This window comes from Oncorhynchus gorbuscha, unplaced genomic scaffold, assembly GCF_021184085.1.
Source record: "Oncorhynchus gorbuscha isolate QuinsamMale2020 ecotype Even-year unplaced genomic scaffold, OgorEven_v1.0 Un_scaffold_2960, whole genome shotgun sequence".
NCBI lineage: Eukaryota > Metazoa > Chordata > Actinopteri > Salmoniformes > Salmonidae > Oncorhynchus > Oncorhynchus gorbuscha.
In genome coordinates, this window is record NW_025747335.1 from 902 (window position 1) to 14,272 (window position 13,371).

Below are 13,371 nucleotides of genomic sequence, written 5' to 3' on the forward strand. Positions count from 1 at the left end.
CCCCTCTCTCTCCAGATGAAATCTCGCGTCTTGTGACGGCCGGCCGCCCAACAACCTGCCCGCTTGACCCTATCCCCTCCTCTCTTCTCCAGACCATTTCCGGAGACCTTCTCCCTTACCTCACCTCGCTCATCAACTCATCCCTGACCGCTGGCTACGTCCCTTCCGTCTTCAAGAGAGCGAGAGTTGCACCCCTTCTGAAAAAACCTACACTCGATCCCTCCGATGTCAACAATTACAGACCAGTATCCCTTCTTTCTTTTCTCTCCAAAACTCTTGAACGTGCCGTCCTTGGCCAGCTCTCCCGCTATCTCTCTCTGAATGACCTTCTTGATCCAAATCAGTCAGGTTTCAAGACTAGTCATTCAACTGAGACTGCTCTCCTCTGTATCACGGAGGCGCTCCGCACTGCTAAAGCTAACTCTCTCTCCTCTGCTCTCATCCTTCTAGATCTATCGGCTGCCTTCGATACTGTGAACCATCAGATCCTCCTCTCCACCCTCTCCGAGTTGGGCATCTCCGGCGCGGCCCACGCTTGGATTGCGTCCTACCTGACAGGTCGCTCCTACCAGGTGGCGTGGCGAGAATCTGTCTCCTCACCACGCGCTCTCACCACTGGTGTCCCCCAGGGCTCTGTTCTTGGCCCTCTCCTATTCTCGCTATACACCAAGTCACTTGGCTCTGTCATAACCTCACATGGTCTCTCTTATCATTGCTATGCAGACGACACACAATTAATCTTCTCCTTTCCCCTTCTGATGACCAGGTGGCGAATCGCATCTCTGCATGTCTGGCAGACATATCAGTGTGGATGACGGATCACCACCTCAAGCTGAACCTCGGCAAGACGGAGCTGCTCTTCCTCCCGGGGAAGGACTGCCCGTTCCATGATCTCGCCATCACGGTTGACAACTCCATTGTGTCCTCCTCCCAGAGCGCCAAGAACCTTGGCGTGATCCTGGACAACACCCTGTCGTTCTCAACCAACATTAAGGCGGTGGGCCCGTTCCTGTAGGTTCATGCTCTACAACATCCGCAGAGTACGAACCCTGCTCACACAGGAAGCGGCGCAGGTCCTAATCCAGGCACTTGTCATCTCCATGGTGCTTACCTACGGAGCTGTGAGGGGAACGGCACCTCAGTACCTCCAGGCTCTGATCAGGCCCTACACCCAAACAAGGGCACTGCGTTCATCCACCCTCTGGCCTGCTCGCCTCCCTACCACTGAGGAAGTACAGCTCCCGCTCAGCCCAGTCAAAACTGTTCGCTGCCCTGGCCCCCCAATGGTGGAACAAACTCCCTCACGACGCCAGGACAGCGGAGTCAATCACCACCTTCCGGAGACACCTGAAACCCCACCTCTTTAAGGAATACCTAGGATAGGATAAGTAATCCCTCTCACCCCACCCCCCCTAAGTTTTAGATGCACTATTGTTAAGTGACTGTCCCACTGGATGTCATAAGGTGAATGCACCAATTTGTAAGTCGCTCTGGATAAGAGCGTCTGCTAAATGACTTAAATGTAATGTAAATGTGATAGAAACCTCCATGTCCCTCTAGTCTGATAGAAACCTCCATGTCCCTCCAGTCTGATAGAAACCTCCTCTAGTCTGATAGAAACCTCCTCTAGTCTGATAGAAACCTCCTCTAGTCTGATAGAAACCTCCATGTCCCTCTAGTCTGATAGAAACCTCCTCTAGTCTGATAGAAACCTCCATGTCCCTCTAGTCTGATAAAAACCTCCTCTAGTGTGATAGAAACCTCCTCTAGTCTGATAGAAACCTCCATGTACCTCAAGTCTGACAGAAACCTCCTCTAGTCTGATAGAAATCTCCTCTAGTCTGATAGAACCTCCTCTAGTCTGATAGAAACCTCCATGTCCCTCTAGTCTGATAGAAACCTCCATGTCCCTCTAGTCTGATAGAAACCTCCTCTAGTCTGATAGAAACCTCCTCTAGTCTGATAGAAACCTCCATGTCCCTCTAGTCTGATAGAAACCTCCATGTCCCTCTAGTCTGATAGAAACCTCCTCTACTCTGATAGAAACCTCCTCTAGTCTGATAGAAACCTCCTCTAGTCTGATAGAAACCTCCATGTACCTCTAGTCTGATAGAGACCTCCTCTAGTCTGATAGAAACCTCCTCTAGTCAGATAGAAAGCTCCTCTAGTCTGATAGAAAGCTCCTCTAGTCTGATAGAAACCTCCTCTAGTCTGATAGAAACCTCCTCTAGTCTGATAGAAACTCCTCTAGTCTGATAGAAACCTCCATGTCCCTCTAGTCTGATAGAAACCTCATCTAGTCTGATAGAAATCTCCTCTAGTCTGATAGAAACCTCCTCTAGTCTGATAGAAACCTCCTCTAGTCTGATAGAAACCGCCATGTACCTCTAGTCTGATAGAAACCTCCATGTCCCTCTAGTCTGATAGAACCTCCTCTAGTCTGATAGAAACCTCCATGTCCCTCCAGTCTGATAGAAACCTCCTCTAGTCTGATAGAAACCTCCTCTAGTCTGATAGAAACCTCCATGTCCCTCTAGTCTGATAGAAACCTCCATGTCCCTCTAGTCTGATAGAAACCTCCTCTAGTCTGATAGAAACCTCCTCTAGTCTGATAGAAACCTCCTCTAGTCTGATAGAAACCTCCATGTCCCTCTAGTCTGATAGAAACCTCCTCTAGTCTGATAGAAACCTCCATGTCCCTCTAGTCTGATAAAAACCTCCATGTCCTTCCAGTCTGATAGAAACCTCCTCTAGTCTGATAGAAACCTCCTCTAGTCTGATAGAAACCTCCTCTAGTCTGATAGAAACCTCCATGTCCCTCTAGTCTGATAGAAACCTCCATGTCCCTCTAGTCTGATAGAAACCTCCTCTAGTCTGATAGAAACCTCCATGTCCCTCTAGTCTGATAAAAACCTCCTCTAGTGTGATAGAAACCTCCTCTAGTCTGATAGAAACCTCCATGTACCTCAAGTCTGACAGAAACCTCCTCTAGTCTGATAGAAATCTCCTCTAGTCTGATAGAAACCTCCTCTAGTCTGATAGAAACCTCCATGTCCCTCTAGTCTGATAGAAACCTCCTCTAGTCTGATAGAAACCTCCTCTAGTCTGATAGAAATCTCCTCTAGTCTGATAGAAACCTCCAAGTACCTCTAGTCTGATAGAAACCTCCTCTAGTCTGATAGAAACCTCCATGTACCTCTAGTCTGATAGAAACCTCATCTAGTCTGATAGAACCTCCATGTCCCTCTAGTCTGATAGAAACCTCCTCTAGTCTGATAGAAATCTCCTCTAGTCTGATAGAAACCTCCTCTAGTCTGATAGAAACCTCCATGTCCCTCTAGTCTGATAGAATACTCCTCTAGTCTGATAGAAATCTCCTCTAGTCTGATAGAATCCTCCTCTAGTCTGATAGAAAACTCCTCTAGTCTGATAGAAACCTCCTCAAGTCTGATAGAAACCTCCTCAAGTCTGATAGAAACCTCCTCAAGTCTGATAGAACCTCTAGTCTGATAGAAACCTCCTCTAGTCTGATAGAAATCTCCTCTAGTCTGATAGAAACCTCCTCTAGTCTGAAAGAAACCTCCTCTAGTCTGATAGAAACCTCCTCTAGTCTGATAGAAACCTCCATGTCCCGCTAGTCTGATAGAAACCTCCTCTAGTCTGATAGAAACCTCCTCTAGTCTGATAGAAACCTCCTCTAGTCTGATAGAAACCTCCTCTAGTCTGATAGAAACCTCCTCTAGTCTGATAGAAACCTCCATGTCCCGCTAGTCTGATAAAAACCTCCTCTAGTCTGATAGAAACCTCCTCTAGTCTGATAGAAACCTCCTCTAGTCTGATAGAAACCTCCATGTCCCTCTAGTCTGATAGAAACCTCCATGTCCCTCTAGTCTGATAGAAACCTCCATGTCCCTCTAGTCTGATAGAAACCTCCTCTAGTCTGATAGAAACCTCCTCTAGTCTGATAGAAATCTCCTCTAGTCTGATAGAAACCTCCAAGTACCTCTAGTCTGATAGAAACCTCCTCTAGTCTGATAGAAACCTCCATGTACCTCTAGTCTGATAGAAACCTCATCTAGTCTGATAGAACCTCCATGTCCCTCTAGTCTGATAGAAACCTCCTCTAGTCTGATAGAAATCTCCTCTAGTCTGATAGAAACCTCCTCTAGTCTGATAGAAACCTCCATGTCCCTCTAGTCTGATAGAATACTCCTCTAGTCTGATAGAAATCTCCTCTAGTCTGATAGAAACCTCCATGTACCTCTAGTCTGATAGAAACCTCCTCTAGTCTGATAGAACCTCCATGTCCCTCTAGTCTGATAGAAACCTCCTCTAGTCTGATAGAATCCTCCTCTAGTCTGATAGAAACCTCCTCTAGTCTGATAGAAAACTCCTCTAGTCTGATAGAAACCTCCTCAAGTCTGATAGAAACCTCCTCAAGTCGATAGAACCTCTAGTCTGATAGAAACCTCCTCTAGTCTGATAGAAATCTCCTCTAGTCTGATAGAAACCTCCTCTAGTCTGAAAGAAACCTCCTCTAGTCTGATAGAAACCTCCTCTAGTCTGATAGAAACCTCCATGTCCCGCTAGTCTGATAGAAACCTCCTCTAGTCTGATAGAAACCTCCTCTAGTCTGATAGAAACCTCCTCTAGTCTGATAGAAACCTCCTCTAGTCTGATAGAAACCTCCATGTCCCGCTAGTCTGATAAAAACCTCCTCTAGTCTGATAGAAACCTCCTCTAGTCTGATAGAAACCTCCTCTAGTCTGATAGAAACCTCCATGTCCCTCTAGTCTGATAGAAACCTCCTCTAGTCTGATAGAAACCTCCTCTAGTCTGATAGAAACCTCCTCTAGTCTGATAGAAACCTCCATGTACCTCAAGTCTGACAGAAACCTCCTCTAGTATGATAAAAATCTCCTCTAGTCTGATAGAACCTCCTCTAGCCTGATAGAAACCTCCATGTCCCTCTAGTCTGATCGAAACCTCCATGTCCCTCTAGTTTGATAGAAACCTCCTCTAGTCTGATAGAAACCTCCATGTCCCGCTAGTCTGATAGAAACCTCCTCTAGTCTGATAGAAACCTCCATGTCCCTCTAGTCTGATAGAAACCTCCATGTACCTCTAGTCTGATAGAAACCTCCTCTAGTCTGATAGAACCTCCATGTCCCTCTAGTCTGATAGAAACCTCCTCTAGTCTGATAGAATCCTCCTCTAGTCTGATAGAAACCTCCTCTAGTCTGATAGAAACCTCCTCTAGTCTGATAGAAATCTCCTCTAGTCTGATAGAAACCTCCTCTATTCTGATAGAAACCTCCTCAAGTCTGATAGAACCTCTAGTCTGATAGAAATCTCCTCTAGTCTGATAGAAACCTCCTCTAGTCTGATAGAAACCTCCTCAAGTCTGATAGAATCTCCTCTAGTCTGATAGAAACCTCCATGTACCTCTAGTCTGATAGAAACCTCCTCTAGTCTGATAGAAACCGCCATGTACCTCTAGTCTGATAGAAACCTCCATGTCCCTCTAGTCTGATAGAACCTCCTCTAGTCTGATAGAAACCTCCATGTCCCTCCAGTCTGATAGAAACCTCCTCTAGTCTGATAGAAACCTCCTCTAGTCTGATAGAAACCTCCTCTAGTCTGATAGAAACCTCCATGTCCCTCTAGTCTGATAGAAACCTCCATGTCCCTCCAGTCTGATAGAAACCTCCTCTAGTCTGATAGAAACCTCCTCTAGTCTGATAGAAACCTCCTCTATTCTGATAGAAACCTCCTCAAGTCTGATAGAACCTCTAGTCTGATAGAAATCTCCTCTAGTCTGATAGAAACCTCCTCTAGTCTGATAGAAACCTCCTCAAGTCTGATAGAATCTCCTCTAGTCTGATAGAAACCTCCATGTACCTCTAGTCTGATAGAAACCTCCTCTAGTCTGATAGAAACCGCCATGTACCTCTAGTCTGATAGAAACCTCCATGTCCCTCTAGTCTGATAGAAACCTCCTCTAGTCTGATAGAAACCTCCATGTCCCTCCAGTCTGATAGAAACCTCCTCTAGTCTGATAGAAACCTCCTCTAGTCTGATAGAAACCTCCTCTAGTCTGATAGAAACCTCCATGTCCCTCTAGTCTGATAGAAACCTCCATGTCCCTCCAGTCTGATAGAAACCTCCTCTAGTCTGATAGAAATCTCCTCTAGTCTGATAGAAACCTCCTCTAGTCTGATAGAAACCTCCATGTCCCTCTAGTCTGATAGAAACCTCCATGTCCCTCCAGTCTGATAGAAACCTCCTCTAGTCTGATAGAAACCTCCTCTAGTCTGATAGAAACCTCCTCTAGTCTGATAGAAAACTCCATGTCCCTCTAGTCTGATAGAAACCTCCTCTAGTCTGATAGAAACCTCCATGTCCCTCTAGTCTGATAAAAACCTCCTCTAGTGTGATAGAAACCTCCTCTAGTCTGATAGAAACCTCCATGTACCTCAAGTCTGACAGAAACCTCCTCTAGTCTGATAGAAATCTCCTCTAGTCTGATAGAACCTCCTCTAGTCTGATAGAAACCTCCATGTCCCTCTAGTCTGATAGAAACCTCCATGTCCTCTAGTCTGATAGAAACCTCCTCTAGTCTGATAGAAACCTCCTCTAGTCTGATAGAAACCTCCATGTCCCTCAAGTCTGATAGAAACCTCCATGTCCCTCTAGTCTGATAGAAACCTCCATGTACCTCTAGTCTGATAGAGACCTCCTCTAGTCTGATAGAAACCTCCTCTAGTCTGATAGAAACCTCCTCTAGTCTGATAGAAACCTCCTCTAGTCTGATAGAAACTCCTCTAGTCTGATAGAAACCTCCATGTCCCTCTAGTCTGATAGAAACCTCCTCTAGTCTGATAGAAATCTCCTCTAGTCTGATAGAAACCTCCTCTAGTCTGATAGAAACCTCCTCTAGTCTGATAGAAACCGCCATGTACCTCTAGTCTGATAGAAACCTCCATGTCCCTCTAGTCTGATAGAAACTCCTCTAGTCTGATAGAAACCTCCATGTCCCTCCAGTCTGATAGAAACCTCCTCTAGTCTGATAGAAACCTCCTCTAGTCTGATAGAAAACCTCCTCTAGTCTGATAGAAACCTCCATGTCCCTCTAGTCTGAAAGAAACCTCCTCCTCTAGTCTGATAGAAACCTCCATGTACCTCAAGTCTGACAGAAACCTCCTCTAGTCTGAAATAGAAACCTCTAGTCTGATAGAAACCTCCATGTCTAGTCTGATAGAAACCTCCATGTCCCTCTAGTCTGATAGAAACCTCCTCTAGTCTGATATAAATCTCCTCTAGTCTGATAGAAACCTCCATGTACCTCTAGTCTGATAGAAACCTCCTCTAGTCTGATAGAAACCTCCATGTCCCTCTAGTCTGATAGAAACCTCCTCTAGTCTGATAGAAACCTCCATGTACCTCTAGTCTGATAGAAACCCTGGTTAACCTGGTAACTCCCTTGTGCTATGGCAGGACTACAACCCTGGTTAACCTGGCCTGTATACAACTCCCCTGCGCTCTGGCAGGACTACAACCCTGGTTAACCTGGCCTGTATACAACTCCCCTGCTCTGGCAGCACTACAACCCTGGTTATCCTGGCCTGTATACAACTCCCGAGTGGCGCACGACATCTCAGTCACTACAACCCTGGTTAACCTAGCCTGAAAACAACTCCCGAGTGGCGCAATACATCTAAGTCACTACAGACCCTGGTTCGTTTCCAGGCTGTATCACAACCGGACGTGATTACGAGTCCCATAGGGCGGCGTATTATTGGCCCAGCGACGTCCGGGTTTGGCCGGGTTATGCTGTCATTGTCAATAAGAATTTGTTCGTAACTGACTTTCCTAGTTAAATAAAGAACTGTCAACACACAACGTTTTATAGGACACACAAGACCTGTGGAAGGAGAACAGGCCATCACATTCCCTCACTTAGACCATCCTCCACTCCCTCACTTAGACCATCCTCCACTCCCTCACCTAGACCATCCTCAACTCCCTCACCTAGACCATCCTCCACTCCCTCACCTAGACCATCCTCCACTCCCTCACCTAGACCATCCTCCACTCCCTCACCTAGACCATCCTCCACTCCCTCACCAAGACCATCCTCCACACCCTCACCTAGACCATCCTCCACTCCCTCACCTAGACCATCCTCCACTCCCTCACCAAGACCATCCTCCACTCACTCACCTAGACCATCCTCCACTCCCTCACCCAGACCATCCTCCACTCACTCACCTAGACCATCCTCCACTCCCTCACTTAGACCATCCTCCACTCCCTCACCTAGACCATCCTCCACTCCCTCACTTAGACCATCCTCCACTCCCTCACCTAGAAAATCCTCCACTTCCTCACCTAGACCATCCTCCACTCCCTCACCTAGACTATCCTCCACTCCCTCACCTAGACCATCATCCACTCCCTCACCAAGACCATCCTCCACTCCCTCACCTAGACCATCCTCCACTCCCTCACCAAGACCATCCTCCACTCCCTCACCTAGACCATCCTCCACTCCCTCACCTAGACCATCCTCCACACCCTCACCTAGACCATCCTCCACTCCCTCACCTAGACCATCCTCCACTCCCTCACCTAGACCATCCTCCACTTCCTCACCTAGACCATCCTCCACTCCCTCACCTAGACCATCCTCCACTCCCTCACCTAGACCATCCTCCACACCCTCACCTAGACCATCCTCCACTCCCTCACCTAGACCATCATCCACTCCCTCACCAAGACCATCCTCCACTCCCTCACCTAGACCATCCTCCACTCCCTCACCAAGACCATCCTCCACTCCCTCACCTAGACCATCCTCCACTCCCTCACCTAGACCATCCTCCACACCCTCACCTAGACCATCCTCCACTCCCTCACCTAGACCATCCTCCACTCCCTCACCTAGACCATCCTCCACTTCCTCACCTAGACCATCCTCCACTCCCTCACCTAGACCATCCTCCACTCCCTCACCTAGACCATCCTCCACACCCTCACCTAGACCATCCTCCACTCCCTCACCTAGACCATCCTCCACTCCCTCACCTAGACCATCATCCACTCCCTCACCAAGACCATCCTCCACTCCCTCACCTAGACCATCCTCCACTCCCTCACCAAGACCATCCTCCACTCCCTCACCTAGACCATCCTCCACTCCCTCACCTAGACCATCCTCCACACCCTCACCTAGACCATCCTCCACTCCCTCACCTAGACCATCCTCCACTCCCTCACCTAGACCATCCTCCACTCCCTCACCTAGACCATCCTCCACTTCCTCACCTAGACCATCCTCCACTTCCTCACCTAGACCATCCTCCACTTCCTCACCTAGACCATCCTCCACTCCCTCACCTAGACCATCCTCCACTCCCTCACCTAGACCATCCTCCACTCCCTCACCAAGACCATCCTCCACTCACTCACCTAGACCATCCTCCACTCCCTCACCCAGACCATCCTCCACTCACTCACCTAGACCATCCTCCACTCCCTCACCTAGACCATCCTCCACTCCCTCACCTAGACCATCCTCCACTCCCTCACTTAGACCATCCTCCACTCCCTCACCTAGAAAATCCTCCACTTCCTCACCTAGACCATCCTCCACTCCCTCACCTAGACCATCCTCCACTCCCTCACCTAGACCATCATCCACTCCCTCCCAAGACCATCCTCCACTCCCTCACCTAGACCATCCTCCACTCCCTCACCAAGACCATCCTCCACTCCCTCACCTAGACCATCCTCCATCCTCCTAGACATCCTCCACACCCTCACCTAGACCATCCTCCACTCCCTCACCTAGACCTTCCTCCAGTCACTTAGAGTTCGTTCTTTAGATTCCCTGGGTAAGGGTTAGATCCCTGGATTCCCTGGGTTAGGATTAGTTCCCTGGATTCCCTGGGTGGGGGTTAGATCCCTGGATTCCCTGGGTGGGGGTTAGTTCCCTGGATTCCCTGGGTTAGGATTAGTTCCCTGGATTACCTGGGTTAGGATTAGTTCCTTGGATTCCCTGGGTGGGGGTTAGTTCCCTGGATTCCCTGGGTGGGGGTTAGTTCCCTGGATTACCTGGGTTAGGATTAGTTCCCTGGATTACCTGGGTTAGGATTAGTTCCCTGGATTCCCTGGGTTAGGGTTAGATCCCTGGATTACCTGGGTTAGGATTAGTTCCCTGGATTACCTGGGTTAGGATTAGTTCCCTGGATTACCTGGGTTAGGATTAGTTCCCTGGATTACCTGGGTTAGGATTAGTTCCCTGGATTACCTGGGTTAGGATTAGTTCCCTAGATTACCTGGGTTAGGATTAGAACCCTGGATTTCCTGGGTCCACATTCAGGTACAATATCAAAGAGAGTCAGACCATCCACGCTCAATGACCCCCACCCCACCCACACACACACACACACACACACACACACACACACACACACACACACACACACACACACACACACACACACACACACACACACACACACACACACACACACACACACACACACACACACTGCCTCACCAAGACCATCCTGCAGGAGTTATGTTGCTGTGGCTCATTGCGAAACGATGCCCCTCTGGGCGGAGCCTGGGTGTGGCTGTGGGCATGCCCTTGTCCAGGCGGAGGCAGCGCTCGGTGAGGAGGGGGAGCAGGTGGTCTGGGCTGTCCTGGTCCATGGGGAGGCAGGGCTCGGTGAGGAGGGGGAGTAGGTGGTCTGGGCTGTCCTGGTCCAGGTGCGGACGTAGGGGACAGGGGGACGGGGTGACTGAGGTGAACAGGAGAGCACTGGGGTAGTCTTCGCTGGCTGTGGGAGGGGTAGGGCTGTCCAGGGGGGTGTTGGTTTTGGGGAGGAGGCTGTGGAGAGACGGGATGCAGAATCACAGACACATCAATCAGAAACGGGGTCATATTCATTAGTACCCACTGCATTAAAATGTGTTTCAATGGAAATTGAAAATGAGCGTTTCTTATTGGACATGTTCAGGTATTCCCTCCCTGTTTCAGTGTCTTTTCTTCCGTTTGGTGCCTAATGAACACAACCCAGAACAGAAACAGACCTGAGCAGAACCTCCTGGAAGTCTGTTTCATATCATCAGCTGTCATGTCAAATCTCCATCCTTCTACCTCCCCTCTCCTTCACCTCCTCTAATCTCCTCCCCCTCTCCTTCAACAGACACTACAGAACGGGACACTAAAACCAGACGCTACAGGACCAGACACTAAAGGACCAGACACTACAGGACCAGACACTACAGAACGGGTCACTACAGGACCAGACACTACAGAACGGGACACTAAAACCAGACGTTACAGGACCAGACACTACAGAACGGGTCACTACAGAACCAGACACTAAAACCAGACACTACAGGACCAGTCACTACAGAACCAGACACTACAGAACGGGTCACTACAGAACCAGACACTAAAACCAGACACTACAGGACCAGACACTACAGAACGGGTCACTACAGAACCAGACACTAAAACCAGACACTACAGGACCAGACACTACAGAACGGGTCACTACAGGACCAGACACTACAGGACCAGACACTACAGAACCAGACACTACAGGACCAGACACTAAAACCAGACACTACAGGACCAGACACTACAGGACCAGACACTACAGAACGGGTCACTACAGAACCAGACACTAAAACCAGACACTACAGGACCAGACACTACAGAACCAGAACGGGTCACTACAGGACCAGACACTACAGGACCAGACACTACAGAACCAGACACTACAGAACCAGACACTACAGGACCAGACACTACAGGACCAGACACTACAGAACCAGACACTACAGGACCAGACACTACAGGACCAGACACTACAGAACCAGACACTACAGAACCAGACACTACAGAACCAGACACTAAAACCAGACACTACAGAACCAGACACTACAGAACCAGACACTACAGGACCAGACACTACAGGACCAGACACTACAGAACCAGACACTAAAACCAGACACTACAGGACCAGACACTACAGGACCAGACACTACAGGACCAGACACTAAAGGACCAGACACTACAGGACCAGACACTACAGGACCAGACACTACAGAACCAGACACTACAGGACCAGACACTACAGAACCAGACACTAAAACCAGACACTACAGGACCAGACACTACAGGACCAGACACTACAGAACCAGACACTACAGAACCAGACACTACAGAACCAGACACTAAAACCAGACACTACAGAACCAGACACTACAGAACGGGTCACTACAGGACCAGACACTACAGGACCAGACACTAAAACCAGACACTACAGGACCAGACACTACAGAACCAGACACTAAAACCAGACACTACAGGACCAGACACTACAGGACCAGACACTACAGGACCAGACACTACAGAACCAGACACTACAGAACCAGACACTACAGAACCAGACACTACAGGACCAGACACTACAGAACCAGACACTACAGGACCAGACACTACAGGACCAGACACTACAGGACCAGACACTACAGAACCAGACACTACAGGAACAGACACTACAGGACCAGACACTACAGAACGGGTCACTACAGAACCAGACACTACAGGACCAGACACTACAGGACCAGACACTACAGAACGGGTCACTACAGAACCAGACACTACAGAACGGGTCACTACAGGACCAGACACTACAGAACCAGACACTACAGGACCAGACACTACAGGACCAGACACTACAGGACCAGACACTACAGGACCAGACACTAAAACCAGACACTACAGGACCAGACACTACAGAACCAGACAATACAGGACCAGACACTACAGAACCAGACACTAAAACCAGACACTACAGAACCAGACAATACAGGACCAGACACTACAGAACCAGACACTAAAACCAGACACTACAGGACCAGACACTACAGGACCAGACACTACAGGACCAGACACTACAGAACCAGACACTACAGAACCAGACACTACAGAACCAGACACTACAGGACCAGACACTACAGGACCAGACACTACAGGACCAGACACTAAAACCAGACACTACAGGACCAGACACTACAGGACCAGACACTACAGGACCAGACACTACAAACCAGACACTACAGAACCAGACACTACAGAACCAGACACTACAGGACCAGACACTACAAACCAGACACTACAGAACCAGACACTACAGAACCAGACACTAAAACCAGACACTACAGGACCAGACACTACAGGACCAGACACTACAGAACCAGACACTACAGGACCAGACACTACAGAACCAGACACTAAAACCAGACACTACAGGACCAGACACTAAAACCAGACACTACAGGACCAGA

At 48.8% G+C, this 13,371-nt stretch overlaps 1 protein-coding gene across 1 annotated transcript in view; it reads right to left on the reverse strand.

Annotated features, from left to right (window-relative positions):
• Positions 1-10,560: 10,560 nt before the first annotated feature.
• The window catches only part of LOC124027095 (disintegrin and metalloproteinase domain-containing protein 12-like), a gene marked incomplete at its 5' end in the record, with an annotated part of 43,139 nt that continues 40,328 nt past the window's right edge, over positions 10,561-13,371 (reverse strand). The window contains 1 exon segment of the mRNA XM_046339641.1: positions 10,561-10,897. Coding sequence (XP_046195597.1) covers positions 10,561-10,897 — 337 coding nt within the window.